The sequence below is a fragment of the Amblyomma maculatum genome, chromosome 3, assembly GCF_055883805.1.
Source record: "Amblyomma maculatum isolate TAMU_Amacu chromosome 3, ASM5588380v1, whole genome shotgun sequence".
Classification (NCBI taxonomy): domain Eukaryota; kingdom Metazoa; phylum Arthropoda; class Arachnida; order Ixodida; family Ixodidae; genus Amblyomma; species Amblyomma maculatum.
This window is the reverse complement of record NC_139346.1, coordinates 123,368,897-123,390,499: the sequence shown is the minus strand read 5'-3', so window position 1 is coordinate 123,390,499 and position 21,603 is coordinate 123,368,897. Positions and strand designations below refer to the sequence as shown.

The following is a 21,603-nucleotide window of genomic DNA, read 5'->3' as shown; positions in this document are numbered from 1 at the left end:
ACCACCTGCCAGCAGCATTGCTTACCGTTACCAATACTGAAGAATTCAAGAAGCGGTTACGGGAACACTTCGTACTTGATTAGACACTTTGTTTCTTCACTTGTGAGGCTGCATGTCTATGATGCCAATTTCTTCTCTGCGATCTCCTGTGTGTAAAACTATTTATACAATGTTCTTATCAAGCTTCTTTCTATGAATAATAATAATGCTGTTGTGATTTTCAGTTGTACTCTTTTCTATCACACCGTGCGCAGCCTTGTCTTCTTTTTTCATCTCTTACGTTTCTTGCACCTTTGTTATTTTTTTAGCATTAAGAAATGGACATTTTCTTTCGCCTGCTAATATTGTGTAGTGATGTTGCAGAGTATGTTTTCTATTTGTGTTGTTTATTATGTTATGTTAAATAACCTTTTGGTGCGTTATTAACTTGTGTAAATATCTACACCTCCTACTCCCTCTCTATTGCACTCTGCATGGGTCAGGGGGAAATGTCAAATAAAGAAACCGAATATAAATACACCTGCCCATTTGACCAACATACACTTTATCACAAGATAACAGAATTTTGTATATCACGCCCACTTTACAAGGAACATAGGTCTCCCGACACCTGTTTTTTTTTTTTCCAGAACTTTCTTCTTTGTTTGTCCTCGACTGGCTACATATTTTGCCGCTTTTTTTAATGCTGAGAAGCCCACACCAACATCAAACGTTCCGGCCACATTTTTCAAATTGTGTGACAGGTCATGCACAAATAGCAGGACCAAATATCGTTTACCTTCCCTCTGAACTTCTCTCAACTTCTCTTTCGCATCTTGTAAAGTGGGCGTGATACACAAAATTTCGTTATCTTGTGATAAGGTGTATGTGGGTCAAACGTGTAGGTGTATTAATGTTCGGTTACGAAAGCAGACGAGATCACTAGAGATTGGTAGAGAGGGGTCTAATCTGGTTGGGCATTGTAAGTGGTGTGAAGGCTGCCGACTGGTTTTCTTTCATAAACAGATATTTTGCATGTCCACCCGGCTCAGAATAACCGGGACATTATTGAAGCCAAGCACATCATGCGATTAGGTGAAGAATGTGTCAGTGACCCTTCCGTTGCTTTAACAGATAATGAGGCTAGATTTCTTGAACATGGCATGTGTACTGGGTTGTCATGACTTCATTGCTCGTATTTGATTAGGGTGTGGTTTGATGTTGCTTCGCGTGGGGTTTTATTCTGCGTTTTCTTCAATAAACTTGAGTTGCGAGTCAGCGTTCGTCCTGTTTGCTTCTTTGCTCTTCGTCCTCATCTTTAGCACTGTTTATTCATCATGTCTATAAGACTGATTGCAAACGTCCCCAGGCACTCACACACAAATATTTTATTCTATGAAGTTTGGCGTCATGCAGTCTAGTGCGTTATAAGTATTTCATCTGTTATGATTGCATAAACAAGCCGTATATATAATAACGCCATTTTCCTTCGAATGCTTCGCATGATCCATTATATCCCGTCTTTTAACATACGCAAGAAACAATGTGGACTCTTGACGAGGCACCTTAACTTCTTTCATAACACAAATATAATACTGAAATATACTTCTAGAAGATCCCTACTATAAGTTCTCTATTTTTTATCAGGAAAATGAAGATTTATATATATATGTTCCGCCTGCTCAGTTGTTTCTACTACAATAAGTCTATTTTTTCGTCCTTTTATTATTTTCGCGCCTTGAAACTGAGGGACCGATGGGCCTCCGAGTAGCATATTGTCGTTTTTTTCATTGCTTTTTCTCCCAAGGTTGTATTCTGCATGCGTAACGAAATGATATAAAGATATTCATTTCATTAAAAATTCGCGACCCACTGCCGTGTCGGCCATGTCTTTATGAACGTCAAATTATTCTTCCCGTGCACTTCACGACATAAGCGCATATTAAAGAAACACATGTGGTAGAGAGTACAGCCGCTTTCGCTTTGGAGCGATAAATCCTATATACCTTACATTGCTGTCAGAAAGCATACTGTACCTTGCACCATGAATCATGATCTGGCTAATTTCTATGTTAATGAAAAGCGACTTAATCAGCGCCTTAGGAAACCGCCACCAAAACTCAAAAGCCACCTTAATTAAATATTTGCTCCTTAGCGGACAGAATGTCCAGAAAAGCTAACTAGTGACAGCCGTCTCCTCATAATGCAGAATAAGGTTCAATTCCAAGAAAAATGCCTCTTTGAGCAAAAGAGCCCGAAAACTCATGAGCGTAGACTGATAGCATTAGAAATGAAATGAAGAAAGTAAATCGAAAAGTAAGTGTATGTGCACCATTAGCGCATTCCTGTCTTAACGTTTATCATACGGCCCTGTAATTTTTTTCTTCCCGATGGATAAATTATTGTGGCTTCGTATTCTTTCCTATACCTCTGCTCTGCAGGCAAAGCACCAGGTGCCGACGTTTTCCGTTCCTATAACTACTGCGACAAATAGGTGTGGCCCCCTACAGCCGCAGGAAGCAAAATAATAGCCCTGCGTACATTCTAATATAACCAAGACCATGACAGTCAAAGAGTTTAGCTGAGCACTACCAACGAACGAAATCTTGGTCACACAAGTTTTACTCTTCAAGACAGCGGCTTACTTAAGAAAACGATTTAAGATTTCAACGACATTGCCAACAATAAGCGCTTTAATGCAATCGGGTATTTCTTCAGCGTGTAGAATCATACGACACAATACACCTTAGTCATAAAGAGCTAACGCTGCCATATTAGAAGAAGAAGCTTTAAGGAGAACTTGCAAGGCGAATCACTACAAGTATTCCGACGATGTCCGCATTTTAATGTCATCAGGAAAAAATAAAAAAAGCACTTTATATTCCACTGAACCATAGAAATCCTCGAAACACCACGGTGGTCGAAACATGAAATTTGTTTGTGCTTCTTTAGGTTTGTCTCTGTAGAGTTGAGTTAAACAGGAGAGGGAGCGACCACTAGCCTGCTTCTACGGTCCAATACCGACCCCACAGGCCGTATCATCATCTGTACACTGGGGTAGGAGTAGTGGTAAAGGCGGACGGGGTATCCTCGCACGCTCCACTCGATTCCGTCTGCGAAGCTGTTGTGCTTCCCGTTCAAGTTGAGGCCGTTCAGGTTGGCCAGATGGCACTTGTTGTACCACCAGCCACCGCGGTATTTAGCAGCACAATGTTCGCCTGGCGCCAGGTCGTTGTCCCTGTCGAAGGTAGAAAAGTTTTGACCGTTGCCATTGTTAAGCGCGTCCCAGCCTGAAAGAGGGGAAGAAATAGCGAAAATGAATAAGTAGAGAGACGTTTTCGATGGAATGATAATACTGTGATATTGACCGGCATCCTCGACACTGCGTACGAGGTTTCATTCTTGAGGCGGTAGCACTCTTCAGGCCTCCAATCTTTCACGTTTCTCTTTCATGCGTATTTTAGGTAATATCCCGCCTATTTACGTCTTAACAACAGATCCCTCAGACTAAAAGAGAAGAAAAAATAGTTTAATTTCGCATTTAATAAATAAGCCCATTAAACCTCCCATGACAACAGCATCCTAGCAAGGTTTGAACTCATTATAACATAGAAAGGAAGTCAGACGCTCTCGCCTTTACATTGAAAATAATTGTTAACAGCATATTTGTAAACAGGAATATTTCACATCTTGACCTAGTAATATGCATCTAGTACTTAGGAAAGCGTTAAGTCCGCCGCCTGGTCAGTAAAAAGAAGTCTGTATTCATGTCTACAACACTACTCTCTCCCCAATCAATAATCAATTAGATTACATTTACAATGAGATAATGTAAATGTATAGTAGGCACATTTAAACACTGTGTGATTCTTGTTCCTTAGATCATTTTTTCTATTGGAGTTTACAATGCTCCAGTTTCTTCTAGATGCTTGTGGGGTGTTGGATAATTTTGTCTCGATGTCATCTCTTTAAAACACTTTCAATTGCTTTTATGACGTACAGGAAACGAGATGATGATGCGCGATATACAAGTCTCAGCTACTTCGTTTTAGTAAAAAATTGCCATTTTGTGATATTCTAGCTTGTTTGTGACCCTTCTTTCAGTACATGCTTTATTTTATAAATTTGAAAATTATTACATGCTACAGTTCTGAATACCGCATTTGAGTATAATGAAAATTATTGAATTCGAAAATAAATTCTATAGCACAACATAATAGAGAACTAAACAAAATGTACATGCGCATATCATTACTGCTTAGACTTGATCGTCTTGTACGGTAATCACAAGGGAGAATCTAGTCTTGACGCACCGTCTGGTCCCAGCAGCTTTCCAAGTTGCAACTTGAACAGATTCTCCTCGTTCTCGATGCGGACGCTCTCGTAGTCAACCGACTGGCTGTCTTCTGTGCTGTTTCTCAGTACCACGCGCAGCGTCATGGGATAATCACCGGAAGTCAGTGCATGCAACGCTTGATTTCCTGCGTCACGAAAGTTCGCAATACGTAAAGCAACTTCAGGGGATTTGTAGAGAGAGCTGAAGCTGATATGTGGCGAGAAAAAGATCTGAAAGGTCTCCACTTTACGCTATTTATGACAACGTTATGAATTAAAAAACATTTTTACTCTACATTTCTCAAACAAGACCTAATGGGCCCCAGGCCACTCTCCTCTACCACATAGAATTTCATTAGTGTCACTAAAACATGACAAGTAGCTCCATCACAAGTTTGCGATGATTGGAATTCAGTCCGTTGAAGGCGACGACCATAAGTTTTGTGAAAGAGTAAAGAGAAACCCTGAAACCGCCTACAAATTAAAGGCAGGAAGTGTTTTTTTACCTAACATTATATCTGGTTTTTTTTTTTCTTTTTAACATATGTGACGTGAGATGTTAGGAATGAGTCCGTAATAGAAAGAAGCCACCCATCTTTGTCCTTGTTCCTCTGCATAACTTGCTCACAGGAATGCCAAACACTGTTCACAGTTACAAAAGGTTTCCCTAGACCTTAACATCTTCTCAAAGCTCCAGACAATAAGGATTATAGAGCATGGAAATAATATGTAGCAAATTCGCCACAATCCACCGTAAAGAATTATGCTGGCTTTAGACAAAATATTTTCGGTGTCTTCCTTCTACTACTAATAAAAGGGACGGGTTCATGTTCATCTAGAGCATAGGCATAACAATGGTTCAAAGTTTTGTTGTTTATTAGTTGCAGTATCTCGTTCGTGGCCCTCGAAACAAATTGCGATTATGAATATGGCTGACGAAGAATTTAGCACGGTACTGGAAATTCTGGCGCCAACGGTCGTAAGTTTCGTTTAATGAAGTAAAATAAAAAGGGGCAAGGTTTTCAGACAATCCGGGGATTATTTAAGTGCTATAAATTGTAGAGGTATATATAGAAGGGCTATTTACTGGCTACTGTATATTGTATATAGCGTACATATTGTATGCCTTGATGTAAACCCACCTGAACCAGCAGCATACATGTAGCACTAAGATTTTGAAATACATACGTCTACACGTTTTCAAAATAGCTTCGTATCTTGCAGCAAATGCAGCGGCTATACCCAAAGCGGCAAACTTATTTTGGTTATCTGTTTTAAAACAAGGTCATTTCTCCAGTAAGAAATTTAGCCAGTTTTTCACAGCGTTTTGGCGGCAAGAGCCACTGTGGGCACAGATAGACAAAGAAAAACATGCTTCATCAGCTGCAAAAGAGTACGAAGGGGACCACATTCGCATACATTATAACAAGATTGCGTTTCTCGAATCTACAATTTCAAAAGGAACTCGGAGAATTAAATAGAATTTCGCAGCGCAGAAGCAAGGAAACTACGTGATCCCTATGATGAGAATTAACCTGGAAAGAAACAGAAACTCCTAGTAACTTATCACCAACAGTGGCCATAAATACAATGCAAAGAATGTTCGATTAAGGCACAAATAATTTTGGGGAGAGAAATGTTGCTGAGGGCTGCCATAGTTCCCGAAGGCAGGGCCGTCCGTGTAACCTTTAAAAGAGCACTTGTCGTGCTATTCCTCCTGACTGAATTTCTAGAAAGCTGTCTTTTAGGTAAACAAAACGGAGGCAAGAAAACTTGCGTCAGCAACAGATTCCGACTCTAATGTCGCTAAATGGTTTCAAAGCGTCAGTGTGTTCTTCGCTATCCCTGGCACGCTCTCTTTATATAATCAAATTTCTACTACCACCAGCCCATTTTATTCTAAAAAAGCCTAAATACTATTTACTTCCTTTGTTCTTACTTTGATAATTGAAGTGGCCGTAATGATCATAGCTACCCATGTCAGCAAATCAATGTCAAACTTGATCACCGTGGCCGGCTGAAAGTACTTGACGTGGTGAATTTGGTTTGTTTACTAACGTAATGCAAATAATGTCTCGCGTTACCAAATTATTTAGGTGAGGGGCGGTTTTTTCTTCGCATGAGCCAACCTTTCTTTGCTGATAAATTTTTATTTATTGGTCATCCCCCGGGTGCTTCTATGTACCTTATTGACAGATTTCTATTAAGATTACTTCGTTTATAATGTGCTGCAGGCTATGCCAATCCTATTGCAAAGTAGAGAAATTCAAAACTTCATTTCTGACGAGCGATGTGTCTCATCATAACCCATAAAAACTGAACAATATATAAACCAAAAACATTATCCCTCTTTATGACCAATGCTATGTGCTCTGTTATGTTCTTCTCCTAGCTTAAATATTGAACAAGTGCTCGGATGAAATACCTGAGCACGTTTTCGCAAACTGTCTCTCCCCGAGGATTAATTAGGCGGCGTTCAGTCTTTCATTTCTCATTCATCAACATCAACAAGTAGCCGAGAAATGTGCCACTGTCCTTTCGCCTTGCGAAATCCGCGACACATTTCTCACCACGACGGCCGCGTTTGCGTCTGCAGTTAAATCAACTTTGATGTTTTAAAAACTGTTACGGTTGTACTGATAGTAAGTACCTTTAGAACCCCAGGTAGGTGAAGCTATGATGTTTGCCGGGTTTGCCGGGTGGTATTGATTGAGAATGCCCCCCTTAACTCCCGTGTCATATGACTTTGGTCAAGAGCGCATGCGTTATTAAATGGGCCTCTTTTCGTACAAAATACGCAAGGGCGACTTATTTTCCTCCGTTTGTATCTGAGTTAGTTTACGCCTGCTGTAGCCGAAGCTTCTACGAATAACACTAGAGTGCAAAAGAAGGTACCAGATATTCCACTGTAATGAGGCTAGAATCGCCAATGAACAATAGTGCCTGGCGGGTCTACGTTTGTATCTAGATATCTTACCGATCCAATATTCATTTGCAGGATCGCCGAATCCATTGGCATATTCGGTCCAGTTCCGATAGAAGTGGTACACACTATTTCCGAACTGCCCTCGACGCTGCACAACCTGAGATCGAAACCAATGAAAAAGCAAATTATCGCGCATCTGATGGTTGGTTCTCACCAGGACATTAGCAATCGCAGTCCTACGTGCTAACCCTACTCAAAAACCGAAAGTTCTACGGGGCAATATTCTCATAAAATCTCATCTAATCGCATAGACTCTCATACGGTTCACATCATTATCATAAAATATTGTACATAATTTATAATAATGTGCAAGAAATATGAGACCTTATGCAAATATATGAGACTTGTATGTGATTTCCTATGTGAATTGAGTTAGATTGTGTGAGAAAATGTGAGGTTATTGCCTCACACAATTTTTTTCCGTGAGGAAGTTATTCGTAGTTTCCTTGTAGTGACTGCAGTTGTGCAGTTTTCTTTCAGATTCAGACTGCACAGTATGTATAACTTTAACACGAATATCAAGCGCTGTTCGCGCATTGCACGAAGGGTGGCAGTTTCTGTTCAATAGAATAAATTGCCTACGCATCTCGAACACACAAGCTTTAAACTAACTAAACTAACTCACTATCTTTTGTGTCTTAGAGGTCTTGTTAATCTGCCGCAGTGGCCCCTAAACCTTGTCATTCAACTGCTGAAGAGATACATTTTGTGCCAGCCAAAAAGGACATCAGCGCTTCAATCTTGAGAGCCATGCGTCACATATTTTTTGCACCACACATACGTGGTCAGTAGCGGATCACATAGCCCTGGACATTTTTGGTGACATTTTTGGAGGCATATGCAGTATACTAGAGTATTGAAGAAGGGTCATCACGAGAGAAGAGAATGTCCGAAAAATGCGGAACCGAATCAGTTCATTGTCAGAATGCGGAAACAAAGCACGAAACAGACGTACGCTAGCCTTTTAGCCCTGTCAAAGACATGGTAATATATTTGTTTAAGCCAGAGCAATGCAAGTGCTTTTTTGGATCAAATAAAGTAAAAAATGCACAGATCATATTGTCTGTGGACAATCTCCTCACCGTCCATCCACCGCCGTCGGTGTCCATGTCGCAGTAGACTCTCTGTCCAGAAGGACCTGCAGCCGTGTGGAACACGGTGTACACTCCACTCTGTTGCTGACCACCATGCAAGAGATCGTTGCAGTGCCGAGGTTGAATCGCACCTGAAAGAAAAAGTCAATTGCCCAGCGCCTTAGTAGCCGTTAGCAGTCTGGTATTCTGACCGAGAAGACTGGAGTAGAAGGAAGCAGTATCGCCCCTGCATGGTTCTCGACAGCTTGGCTAGGAACGCATGTGGTGGCACAAGTCTCTTTCCCGTATACGGTCTTTAGGAAAATGCTTTCCGCAACATGCAGCGCACTTATCAAAGTGGTAAACGCACGAACAAAGCTTGCCCTACTGAAAAATTTGTATGAGGCAATAACCTCACATTCCCTCACCCAATCTCACTCAATTCGCGTAAGAAATGACATACAAATCGCAAATAATTGCATAAGATCTCTTAGTTTCTTGTACATTATCATAAATTATGCGAAATATTTTATGATAACGATGTCCACTATATGAGAGTCCATGCGATTTGGTGAGATGGTTATTGCCCGGTAGAAAGTTTGGTTTTTTAGTAGGATGTCCACGTCGCTTGGGCTCAGGGCACGGTTGACGGCCGCCACTCTAGAACAGCCCGTCTAAAACTCAGGATGCTTTCAGCAAAATACCTAGCGCGAGTGCACCTGGCGGTGTACTGAACACAAAGCTTTCGCTATATTAAAAAACTTTTATAAGAGTAAACATTTGTACCACACGCTCCGTTTCGTCTTCACATACAATGATGACAAGATCTTACCTTACAGAGTACGCAGAGATCTTCCAGAGTATAAATAAGCTGGTTAACTATAGTCTGTTAATGAAATCTGTGCGAATAGAATTATAGCTTCGAATTCTGAAATTTTGGAAAAGTTTGAAATTTTGAAAAAGAAAAAACCATGAAAAAACTGTGCACTCCTTAATCCGACGGCGCGACCGTTTTCAAGTGAGAATGTCTCCAGTTTATTCTCTGGCTTGTTCAACGCTGGAGATATTTGTTTTCTAGGTGCAGAGAGGAGGAGGAGGAGGAAGGTGAGGAGGAAAGGCAGGGAGGTTAACCCGTAAAAGAAACCGGTTTGCTACCCTGCACTGGGGGAAAGGGGTGAGTGAATATAACAGTTGTGAGAGAGGGATGGGTGAAGTTTGTACAGTCACATCACAGACATCTCACATCACATCACGTCACAGTCATATCACGTAACATAACAGCAAAATCATAGTCTTTCGATTAGGCCTGTGCTTTTCATAAAGCAAAGCAGTGCCTGGAAGGCCTTCACCGCAGACGATCGCCGCAGCCAGGGACCTAAAATCCTAATCTTAATTTCAGTCAATGGGCGCCCATCTAGATGCTCCAGCGTACGGTATTTACACTGTCTTTCCTCACTGTATATGGGGCGCTCACAAAGAATGTGGCCTATAGACTCATCGCACCCACAGTTTGTACATGCAGGGCTGTTTGCCATACCTATCATAAAGAATACGAGTTTGTGAAGACTGCACCAACCCACAGGCGGCACAGCAAAGTTTCTTCGCGTCGGGATAGGCCAGGTGGAAGCCGAAGCTTCAGGTCAGGGTCCAGAGATTTTAAGCGGCAGTTCGCCAACTGGTCGGAATTCCACGAGGAGAGTGCGTGTTCCCGCGCAAGTGCGCGAAGCCTGCCCGCTGCGTCTGCCCTGGAAAAGGGAATCAACACACAATCGCCGTCTTGGTGGGCTGTTCGTGCGACCTCGTCCGCCCGGAGAATTGCCCGCTATGCCGCTGTGTCCTGGACGCCATTGGAAGATGATGTCATGTCCTCCATTAATTGCATAGTGACAAATTTGTCGTATTTCAGCAAACAGTTGTTCATGGGCTCCACGGCGAAGAGCCGCTTTTAAGACTTGCAGGGCTGCTTTTGAATCTCTGAATATAGACCACCGCTGAGGGCTCTGCTGACTGATAGGCCTAATTTCGACACGAACAGCGGTTAGCGCTGAAGCTGTTGAAGAAGTCTGGTGAAATGTCCTAACTTTTATTTCTGCATTAATTGAGGGTATGACCATAGAGCCTGAAGAACTCACGGCAATTACTGAACCATCGGTGTAGACGTGCAAACGATTTGCATGGTGCTCATGAAAGTATTCAAGAGTGATTTGTTTTAGTCTTGTCGGCAATAGCTCGACCTTCTTCTTGATGCCGGGTGTTGAAAGAAGCACGTGTGCTTTATGCAGGCTCCATAGTGGAGAGGACGGTCTAGATGCTTGTGTAAACTGGGATGGAAAACTAGCGAGATGCGCATCAACGGTCTCTGTAAACGATGTACGCGGCCTGTTAATACGGCTGCTACCATTTTAATTGCACAGGAGCATCCCATATCTACCTAACAATTGACGCCTTGAGGGCACATTTCCGACACATCTCTCGGGTTCCCGGTCATCATTTGGCTAGGTGCACAGAAAATCAGGGATACTGTTAAGGGCAGTAAATGTGGCTAGGAAGTCTTCAGCTTCTGAACTCTAGGCTGGCCACTCATAACATTTGTTAGCGTCACACCGGGACAACCGCTGCAATTTTATTCGAAATCGAAAAAACGGCGTCAGCTAAGCAAGGAATATCATCACAGTCCATCATTCTTATCTCTTGCCAAGCAAGGTTTTTGGTATCACCTTCTTTCCTCAATAAATAATTTCAGTTTCTATTTTACTCCATTTTGCAATCTTATAATTTTGGCATAACACTCTGCTTTGGAATATATTTACTTCTTTTCACGTGCCTTCATGAACCTACCTGAGCCAACGAACGCCAATCAACCATCCAGTCCCTTCGAATTGACGTGCAGTGACAGAGTGGCATAAGTGACATAAGAGACCTTTGACATGGGCTGTAGCCCTAAACCACGAAGATGGACGCAACAAAAAAAAACATAGTGTTTTCCAAGTGCTTGTCATCATCTTCATCCGCTGGACCATACCACTGCAGGGCGAAGGCTTCTCCCATATTCCTCCAAAATACCTGGTACTGCGCTGGTTGCATCCACTTGACCCCTACGAACTTGTTAACCTAATCCGCCCACCTAATTTTCTGCCGCCCCTTGCTAAGCTTTCTTTCCCTGGGAATCCAGTTTGTTACACCAAACAACCATCGGCTATCCTCTCTTCGCACTGCATGTCTTGCCCATGCCCCTTTCTTCTTGATGTCCACTAGAATGTGGGCAAGTTTAGTTATTCCTATGGCTCACTCTGCACGCTTCCTATCTCCTAATGTTACCCCTACAGTGTTTCGTTTCATAGTCCTCTGCATTGTCCTCAATATATAAGTAGAACCCTTTTCGTTACCCTCCACGTTTCAGCCCTATTGGTGAGTAGAAGTATGATGAAGATATTTCATACTTTCATCTTGAGGGATATCGGTAAGCTGCTAGTCATATTCTGCGAGAACTTGCCCAGTGCGCTCCATTCCAGTCTTATTCTCCTTGTTATTTCCTTTTCATGCTCCGGATCTGCGGTTACTACCTGTCCTAAATAGATAGGTTCGCCTACTACTTCCAGTGCTTCGCTACCTAACTTAAACTGCTGTTCCTTCCCTAGGCTATTGAACATTACCTTAGTTTTCTGCATATTGATTTTCAAGCCTACCTTTATACTTTTCCTGTCTAGGTCATCAATCATTCTTTGTAGTTCATCCCCTGAGCTACTTAGCAAGGCAATGTCATCCGCAAATCTCAAATTACTGACGTATTCTCCATCTACCCTTATCCTAACTGCTTTCATTCAAAGTATCTGAATACTTCTTCTAAGCAAGCTGTGAATAGTTCTGGGGAGATCATTTCTCCTTTCCTAACACCTTTCTTTATTCGATTTTCTTTACTTTCTTTCCGCAGAACTGTGTTTGCTGTGCAGCCCCTATATATATCTTCCAGCCCTTTCACGTACTGGTCGTCTACACCCTGATTTCGCCATACCTGCGTGACCGCCCAGGCTTCTACTGTGTCAAATGCTTTTTGTAATCAATGAGTGCTATGTACAATGGCTGGTTATAATCTGATAATTTTTCTAGCACATGATAGTGGAGTACCCTTTCCTAAAACCCGCTTGGTCTTTTGCTTGATTGAAGTTTAAAGTTGTCTTGATCCTATTAGTGATTACCTTATGAAATACCTTATACGTAACAGATGCTATAAGCAGATTGGTCTATAGTTTGTCAAGTCCTTAGCGTCCCCTTTCTTATGAATTAAGATATTTGCGTTCTTCCATTGTTCTGCTACCATCGATGACACCAGGCATTGCGTATACAGAGTGCACCATTTTTCCGAGTACGATATCTCCCCCGTCCTTCAACAAATGTGCAGTTATCTTATCCTCTCCTGCTGCTTTCCTTCCTTTTCATAGTTTCCAAACCTGTCTTAACCTTTTCGTTCGTCAGTGGCGGAACGCCTGACTTCTTTTTCGTACTGCCAATCTCATTATTGTCTTATCTTTTTGCAAGTGCTTTGACTGGCCCTATTTGTAACTTTATTCACGTGTTTTAACTGTATCATGAGCCTAGAAGTATCGACCTTCCTTTCTTTTTTTTTTTTTTGGCACGGCCATGCAGCACGCTACTCTAAAGCCGATTGATACCTACTGTATACAGCGTTTGGAGAGCGCTAGAGATAAACGTAGCTAAAGAGATAGCCACATAAACTAATAAAGATCGAGTCAAGCCGCCAGGAGGTGGGTATAAATTATATATGTGTCCTAGCCGGTGACCCGAACAAAAAACCAAATAGTATAAAACAGTATCTTGAATCATACTGTATTATTTCAGTATTCACAAAGCCTCGAGTGGTACTGAAATTGTCATCTTATTCTCGCACAAATAATCATTCGATGTGCTGCTGACTGCATTGTTCATCTCAACAGCACGATTGAATCATGTGATCATGATAAAAAGTTATGTCATCAAGCCAACTGCGAATAAGCCGCGGTAACGCCGGTTTTCACTTCTGTTTTGCCTCGAAGCTCAGTTTTGAAGTTTCAGACTAAGATGTGCTAAATATGTGGCTTTAGAAACTCGCCTAATCTATATTTGCGCTAGCAGCAGCACGTTATTAAATTCTGGGGCCGCTTAACGTACTTTACGAGGGAAAAGAAAAGTTTTTATCCATCGCGCACAGATGAAAGTCCACAAAGACTACGGCTGGAAGCGCGAGAGGCTGGTAATTAAACACGCGGGAAGTTCGGCAGCGGCGATGGTGCCGTGGCGTAAATCAGCGTCGAGGGCAGCGCATCTGCAGATCTGAACCCAACTCGCGAGCCCGAAAGGCTTTAAATGTGTTTACATCAGCCTCCGCAGCAGCCTACTTACTTCCGCCACTCAGACATCAAGGATCGCACAAACGTCAGCGAAGTCGGGAAAAGCGGGTTCTTACAGCCTACAAACCTGCTGTCTTCGTGAATGCAGTTCTGTCTTTGGCTTTCCGTAGTGAAGTCATGTGTGCATGAGTAAATAAAAATAGGCTAATTAATGACGGAGTAACCACGCTAAAGTAAATGCTGGTGTTATGGTGGTTTTTGTACTTAAAGAAATGGATGCTGTACGTGCGAGATGTACTTGTAACTAGGTCTTCTTTTAGCTGATAAAGTTCTTTTTTTTTTTAGAAATGCGTGCGTGGTACTGATTCACATAGCGATGCATGCATGACAGCTATCAGTCCGCTAATAGAAATGCGGCAGTTAGATTCAGGTAGCGTGGTAAATCATATTACATAAGCGATTGGGTGCATGTTTACATGGAGCATCACAAGTTGTTGTGCTATAAGAAAGACAGTGTTGTGTGAGCAGCGACGACCAGAACCAGGAAATCAAGAGAAACTTGAGTATCAGAAAGAGTTACGGATCTTTTACCCGCTACCGTGTTCTTCTATTGAATCGTAAGCGTAAGCCTCTCTCGGGATATTGTTTACTTGGAAGGAGAGAGGGGAGTATCATTTTGAGATATTTCCTTTCTTCCTTACAAACTGCTACTTTCAATTTTATAAAATAAACTGCGCTGTGGTGCAAACTGTGCTGTAGTCGTTGCAGATTGGTTATATAGCACGACAGCGATTGTGTAGATTACAGTACTTATTGATTTATGTACAAAAAACTAAAATTAACCAATCAACTTTCCTTATCTTTAATTTTAGGGGAAGTTTGATATTAAAACATTGAGGCCATCAGCATCAAGCGTGTATTCTCCTGTTAAATTTTCTTTATTGCCAAGTGGGCAGCAAAATATCAAAATTCAGAATTGCACCCGAAAGCTCACGCAATACACATTGTAATATGACGACGCTAAGTTACGTACTGTTGTAGAATTCAAAATGCCTTCTGCCACATCAGCAGATTTGATAACAATTCCGTATATGATGGTCAAAAATTTTAAGCATTGAAATGTTATTGCAGTGCAATGCGTGAAAGCAAACTCAATGAGCATTAATTCAGATGGCCATTTTGGCGTTCGATATTTGAGCCGCATTGCCGATAAAGAAAATTTAAAAGGGGAGCTCACACTTGATGCAGCCACCCTTCAATGTGGCAATACAATATTTTCTCTTAAAGTTTGATAATAAAACGTTGTTTAGTTAATTATTTTCTGACCATTAAAACCTACCTAACCCGCACAATGTTCGTCGTCCTGTAAAAAGAAAGTGCCGAGCTCTTCTCTGCCCCTTCTCCTGTCTGTGTACAGTAACAGTAGTGTGTATGCAAGATTCGCCAACTATCTGAAAGGTCTCAATAACTTGAATCACTACAATAAATTTACTGTAATATATGACATCATCAACCTCAGTTGGCACCCTAACTCATCTTTATTTCTCTTTTCCCCGTTTCCCAGTGTGCAGTAGAAGACCAGGGTCTGTTTCCCGTCTGCCGATATCTCTTTTTTTGCTTTCATTACATTACTTCCCCCTCTTTATCTCATAGTTCTGGCGTACAGGCCTTTTAGCGGTTAAAAAAGCAACAAGGTCTCTCAGGACAGGCTAGGTGCACGGGGGTGAATGGCCGCTCGCGTGAGGTACTGCCACGTCACACGATTTCCACGCTTCCTCTAGTGGCACGCGCCACCACGCCACGCGTGGCACGGTGCCATTTCGCTCATACCAGGCAAACTAATTTACACTTTGCACTGAACCATCATCGTCTTTTTTAAATAGAAATGGCCAATTGTTTTACTACAAGTAGCATTATCTTAGCTTGCTAATGCAAAATAATTTTTTAGCAGCGGCCATGGTAGAAAACCTCGCCAACATAACAAAATTCAAAAAGATCAGCCTATTACAGCATAACAGCGAACCATTTTTTTGTGCTACTATGTCAAACTTCATCAAAATAAACCGAAAGAATTATTTAATTTTTTTTCCAAACCACACAACTCAGTACAAAAAGATGTAAATTCTAAAGATGTAAATCTCACAGTGGTCCATTCAGCTATATGTCCGTATCGTCCAGCAAACAAAAACGCATATAAAATAGGTCGGAGCTCAAATAACCGTATCATGCGTGCTCAAAAGGAAAATTAAATTTAAGACAAAAATGAATTTTGCGCATATTTGGTAAAATTTTAAAAATGGTAAGTTGCGCAGCGCCGTTCAGTTTCATTCACTTCGCAAACTAACTTTTTTTTATTGAGTCGTGTCTTTTAACAATGACATTGCTCTGTGCTTGCTCTTCACTGCAGCGCACCACCCACAGACTGAAAAATATGCACTGGAATATCGCTCCCCTGCTTGAATACAGTGGTGAGCTACGTATGGGCGCGTCCACTTGCTAACAGAGAAATGTGCTAAAGGGCACGGATACAAACGATAAAAATGAAATGTCAGCGTGGCAGGAGAATGAAGGTAACCCGCACGGTAACTGTAGATGCGGATAAAGACTACCCTGTGACAATACTCATCACGGAGCTGCGAGGAGGGCTGAAAGCGCAGGCTCCGCTTTGGGTCCGATCACTGGCGTTGTGACTAATGTTCTTCCATGTAAAAGTACGGATCTGCCGACCGGTCAGGAATCGCATTTTGTGGTCTGAGCAGTCGGAATGAGAACCGCAGTGAGATAATATGCCCTACTGCGTCTCGAAGAAACGCAGTCACGCTGCCACGATGCCTATGTGTCTCCATAACGTCGGCACTGGCATTCACTACAGAGAAGACTAAGCACGTAAATGACTGTTTAATTCAAGAACTGGACCTGAAAATTTCTTATCCCTGAAAAAATTGGTTGGTTGGTTTGGTCGGTTTGAAGGGGTTTAACGTCCCAAAGCAACTCAGACTATGAGCGACGCCGTAGTGGAGGACTCTGGAAATGTCGACCACCTGGTGTTCTTTAACGTTTAACGCGCACGGGCGCCTGAAAAAGTATTTCGATTACCTTTTCAGACTTAAATGTCACTGAATGTCTCTGCTGGCCTTACTGTATTTCATATTTTACTAACACAGCGTCCCTACACAATTAATGATAAATATGACTCAAAATGTACTTTCTTTCAATTTATTCTTTATCTAAATGCCTTACGTTCTTACATCTCATTTATTTTATAACCACCAACTTTTTTTTAACGATATCACGGGAAATTTTTTTAATGGCTCTCATCTGCTGATTGAGGTGTATTGAGCCGTAAATTGCTCAGAGGGGCACTCCGAGTAAAAATATGAAAACAGCCATTTGCACAATAACATTTGTCGCATTTGTTTCTGCAATTTGGTTTGAAACGGTGTTTGTTCTAGGCGAGAAAAAATTTTGAAAGTTGAGTCCTCGCGTTTAACATTGCGGTCCACTTGCTTCTTTTTCACTGCAGTAAACAGTTGAGCTAGTGTTTAGCAGACACCTAAGCACCACTTCACAGGGCTGTAAATGGGTACTATTTATACTTTCCTGATGAAATATTATGACTCCGATAACTGGCGCGTTATCTTCGTACGGTGATTACTTACGACTACTCAAACAGTGAAACATTTACGTTAAAGTATCTTACCAAAGACCGCAAAATTCGCCTCATTACGAAGGGCAGCTCCATACTTTTCAGACTGAGTCTCACTAGTCACTCAGCTGGAGCTCGTACCTAAAGCTGAATATGCATCTTATATCCCCTCTCTCAGCTGCGGAATGAGTACCGTCACTGCAACAGTCCTGACACTCACATCCAGTTTTCGCTCAGGGCATCTTGATCCTCCCACCATGCCGCCCATTTCTTTCTTATTTTTTGTATCCATGCCATTTAGCAACATTCTGTGCTGCCGAAGTCAGTAGCGCACAGGCTTAGCACATCGCTTTATTCAAGCAGTGGAGTGCTAGTTTTGTGAGTATTTGCAACTTCAAATATCGTGGTTGTGGACCATTTGGGAGACCATGGTAAGCAACAAACATTTGCAGCCAGCGAAAAGTCTGCTGCAGTGAAAAGGAAGCACAAAGCAACATCGTCATTAAACGACAGAACTCAAACTGCAAAAAATATTATGAGGCTAAAAACAAGCATTAGTCTAATTAAACTTTAAAAAACAAGTTCCACTGAATGATTAATTGCCACTTACTATCGTTCATATTTTTACTAGGACACCCGTGCTCAGCAATAAACGGCTGAATATCAAATTGCCACTTTTCTGAAATGAATCATTATTTTGTTGCCACAGCTTACATGTTTGATCTTTGAGATATTGATAACCTTTTTTACCTAAGCAAGTTTTCTAAAATGACCACATTTAGAGCATAAAATTGATGAACAGTTTAGAATTCCAATTGTTTTGTACCTGATTCTGAGGTTTATATTTATGGATAAATATAGCAAATTCAGTTAATTAAATAGTTCATAAAAACGCAGCTTGTTTTACTTGTACAGAAAGGTTTTATAGGTATGGAACGTATACTTTGCTTTTACAAATGTTTCGTGACTAAGTTTTGCATCGCCTTCAAAATAAAAAACAGTGACTACGGCCCGAAAACGATTTATCGTCCGAGGCAAGCTATAGTTACAGAGCAGGCGATGGTGCATTGTGTGCGTTGTGCGGTGCTATGTTGGGTTTTGGGGCATATCAGCTTATACACTCATGTGAAAAGTTCAAACTTATTGCTTATTGTAGTATCCTATACTTATTCGATAGCTTCTTTATACAATTACTTCTAACAACATTTGAGAGATCAGCAAGCCCACTTTCACATAAAATCAAGGCTGAATAGAAGAGAATGCGTTTATTGTAAAATCGAGTCGAATGCTTTTTTCTTTTCCTTTCAAGTTTTTTGCATGAGAATAAAGCGTGGTTTATGGTGAGTTCCTCTCTCCGTTTCTCAAACAGGAATTTGCTTCCTTTTGTTAACAAAAAGTTAAGCCTCACGTGTAAGGGGCAATACGAAGGCGGCATAATATGAAATGCTCCTGCTGGTGACATGATTCCCATTGCTTATAAAAGAAATTCGAAATGGCTGGATACTGCCTGAACCAGATGGCGTACAGTGGCCGCTCTTTAAGCTTTCTGCTCATCTGAAGGCATCCTTTCCACTTCCCCTCTGCTGACAACGTATGCTCCGCTAGTCAGGCACATGACGTCTTCCCAATGGCCACTTCGGCAGTTCGACAACGGCTGGAGCCAAAATTGCTATGGCAATTAGCGAAACACTTCTGGCGATGGGCACTTCCTGTCCACGCCGCTCATTAGGAAAAGTAAAATGTTCCACTAGTGCTATCTTTTCTCTATTTCTTTCATGCTGTTCTTTCGCACCTACACACGACCACTCAAGCTACATTTGAAATTCTGTTGATACTCAACGCTCTTTTTTGCTGTTCACGGCCAGCAACTCGAAAATAATATATTGCGGCGATACAACAATTTGTGTTGCTTTATCAGGCCACGGTAAGTACAAGAATGCTAAATTTGGCTAGTTGGTGCAATTGCATTTTAGGAAACGTAGCGGAAAGAAGACAAGGACAAATGAGGGATTGTGTGTGTATCCCTCATTTTGTCATTGTCTTCTTTGCGCTACGTTTCCTAAAATGCACGGTAAGTAAATACTAGACAGAAAATTCTACTAGAACTACAGTCCAGATGTATTCTTTTTTTTAACCATGAAAGTGCACCTCTTTTCGCAATCACACAGCCGTCCAGAAAGAGGACAACAGTCATGACAGACTCATGTCACCTTTGAGGATTAAATAAAGCGAAAATAATCTCAAATTGCCCTGAGAACCCTTAATAAATTCTAGAATACCACGACAATTAGACCGTTGAATTGCGCACTTTGGTGACAACGTAGCAGACAATTGTGGGCAGCGTTTAGCTGGAGAGACTTCACGCCAAGAGCATACTGTATTTGCATACAAAGTGGTCTCAAAACCTGAACTAATTCTCACCGGTATTCCAGTAGCTGCCTTTGAAAACAGAGCATGTCACTTACTCTTGATGTCTCTGAGCAGATGTGTCAGTTCTTGTACGCGTTCTTCTGCTTGTTCAATGGATGGCTTTGCAACTACTGCTGAATGCACCACACTAGCGGTTGCCACCGCAAACACGTACAGAAGGCCAAGGTGGTGTGCCATGGTAGAGCAACTGAAAATCCTTCGGTTCGCCGAAAAAAAAAAAAAGGAAGCAACGGCTTTGAGAATTTAACTGGACTGGATAGAGTTGCAGTGGATAGACAAATGCTATCAGGTGCAACAGGCAAAAAGGTAATGTTGAAATTTTCTTCGTTTTTTCAGGAGACCACTAGCGAAACAGCAAATTGAGAAGGGTAATGTAATTTTATGTGACAATAACGTGTCTCAAGAACGACTTTTTGTTGGGCCAATTGGTGCAGCATTTTTCAAAGTGGACGAAGCGCTAACAACAAATTCACGTGAAAGAAGACACGGACAAGCGCTCAAAAATGTACGAAGCGCTAACAACACATTCTCATGAAAGAAGACACGGACGAGAGCTCAAAAATGGACGAAGCGCAAACAACACATTGACATGAAAGAAGACACGGACAAGCGCTTGTCCGTGTCTACTTTCATGTGATTGTGTTGTAAGCGCTTCGTCCATTTATGGAAAATAACTTGTGTCATGAATATTCAAAATCTACCACTCACCGTTTTCTCAAGCTCTCTCCAGCGAAGGTGCTCTACTCCAAGGAATGCAGCTGCACTCGAAGCTGTGTTCGAGTGCACACGGACCCTTGCATTTAAGCTGGCTAGTCTGCTCCCGCTCTACACACGTTCGTGTGACCAATAGACGCACAAGCTTTCCGCTGATAGCAAATCCCTAGAAAAGGGACGTCTTCTGAAATCCCACTGGCGGCGTCCCCTTCAAAGACCTGTCTTTCTTCCGCCCTTGCCACGTGGGTAACCCCGCGCCAGCGAAATCGGACGCTGATGGACGAGCGTCCTTGCACTTCGAAGCCGCAGCCGCGCCTCATCCCGGGGTCAGACGACGGCTTCTGCAATAAACTGTGCCTTGGCCGCCGCGACACAACAGTGCTGAATGTGCGTCTGCTGTAGTCCCCATTCATCATCAGGGCTGTACAGTAGATATCTTTCAACTTTCGTTTTCTTCGTTAAGAATTCTGCTTTGTTTTTGTTTTCTTCGTTCCAGATCATGGACTTTTATTTGACTCATGACCGCTCTTTTTAACGCCATGTTCACAGCAGATATATAGAGCATTTGAAGCTTGTACTAAGAATTATCCACACATTGCTATGCGTATTCCGGTTCTCAATGCTTGTGAGCTTGCCTCTACCGACAGGGTTTTTTTCTTTCTGTGTTTCTGATTTCACCAAACCGCATTAGTCAGCGACGTACCCTTTCAAATTCTCTCGTATTTCCTCAGACTTGCTGTCAAGAAACGAGTTGGAATTCAGACGATCGTGCGCGTCTGCGGTGTCCGCCCTCCTTACCCAACTAAAACGAAAAAAGCTCATTGCTCAAAGGCTACGTTCTCTATGCGCGGTGTGCTGTTTTCACGTAGGGTCATTTGATTTCATCCAACGCATTTCTCTTTCACATTCCCAGGCAGAGGTGTTCTAGTTCATGCACGCTGGCCTCGCGCTTTGTGCGTTCTAAGCGGTTTTAACGCCTTGGAACAGCCCGTGACCATTCTAAACTGCAATAATGTCGGCCTGAGGAGTAATTTAGATCAAATATAGGGCTCATTGAGTTGCACTGAACTTACACAGTGCATTGCGTTTATACGT

At 42.0% G+C, this 21,603-nt stretch overlaps 1 protein-coding gene across 1 annotated transcript; it reads right to left on the bottom strand.

Annotated features, from left to right (window-relative positions):
* Window positions 1-2,643: 2,643 nt before the first annotated feature.
* On the bottom strand, window positions 2,644-20,794 carry LOC146195929 (techylectin-5A-like). The gene is made up of 6 exons (XM_084597965.1): window positions 20,503-20,794; window positions 19,830-19,990; window positions 8,383-8,525; window positions 7,292-7,397; window positions 4,293-4,460; window positions 2,644-3,269 (listed from the first exon to the last, which is right to left on the bottom strand). The coding sequence occupies exons 2-6, from the start codon at window positions 19,969-19,971 to the stop codon at window positions 2,953-2,955; spliced, it is 876 nt and encodes a 291-aa protein (XP_084454091.1). The 5' UTR covers window positions 19,972-19,990; window positions 20,503-20,794; the 3' UTR covers window positions 2,644-2,952.
* Between the last annotated feature and the right edge of the window lie 809 nt (window positions 20,795-21,603).

Coding starts and splice junctions, on each gene's coding strand:
- LOC146195929 (XM_084597965.1), bottom strand. CDS start 19,971: ATGGCACACCACCTTGGCCTTCTGTACGTGTTTGCGGTGGCAACCGCT. Junction 8,526..19,829: donor TCTGCTCAGAGACATCAAGA/GTAAGTGACATG, acceptor TTTTTCTTTCAG/GTGCGATTCAACCTCGGCAC. Junction 4,461..7,291: donor TGCAAATGAATATTGGATCG/GTAAGATATCTA, acceptor TTCGTGACGCAG/GAAATCAAGCGTTGCATGCA.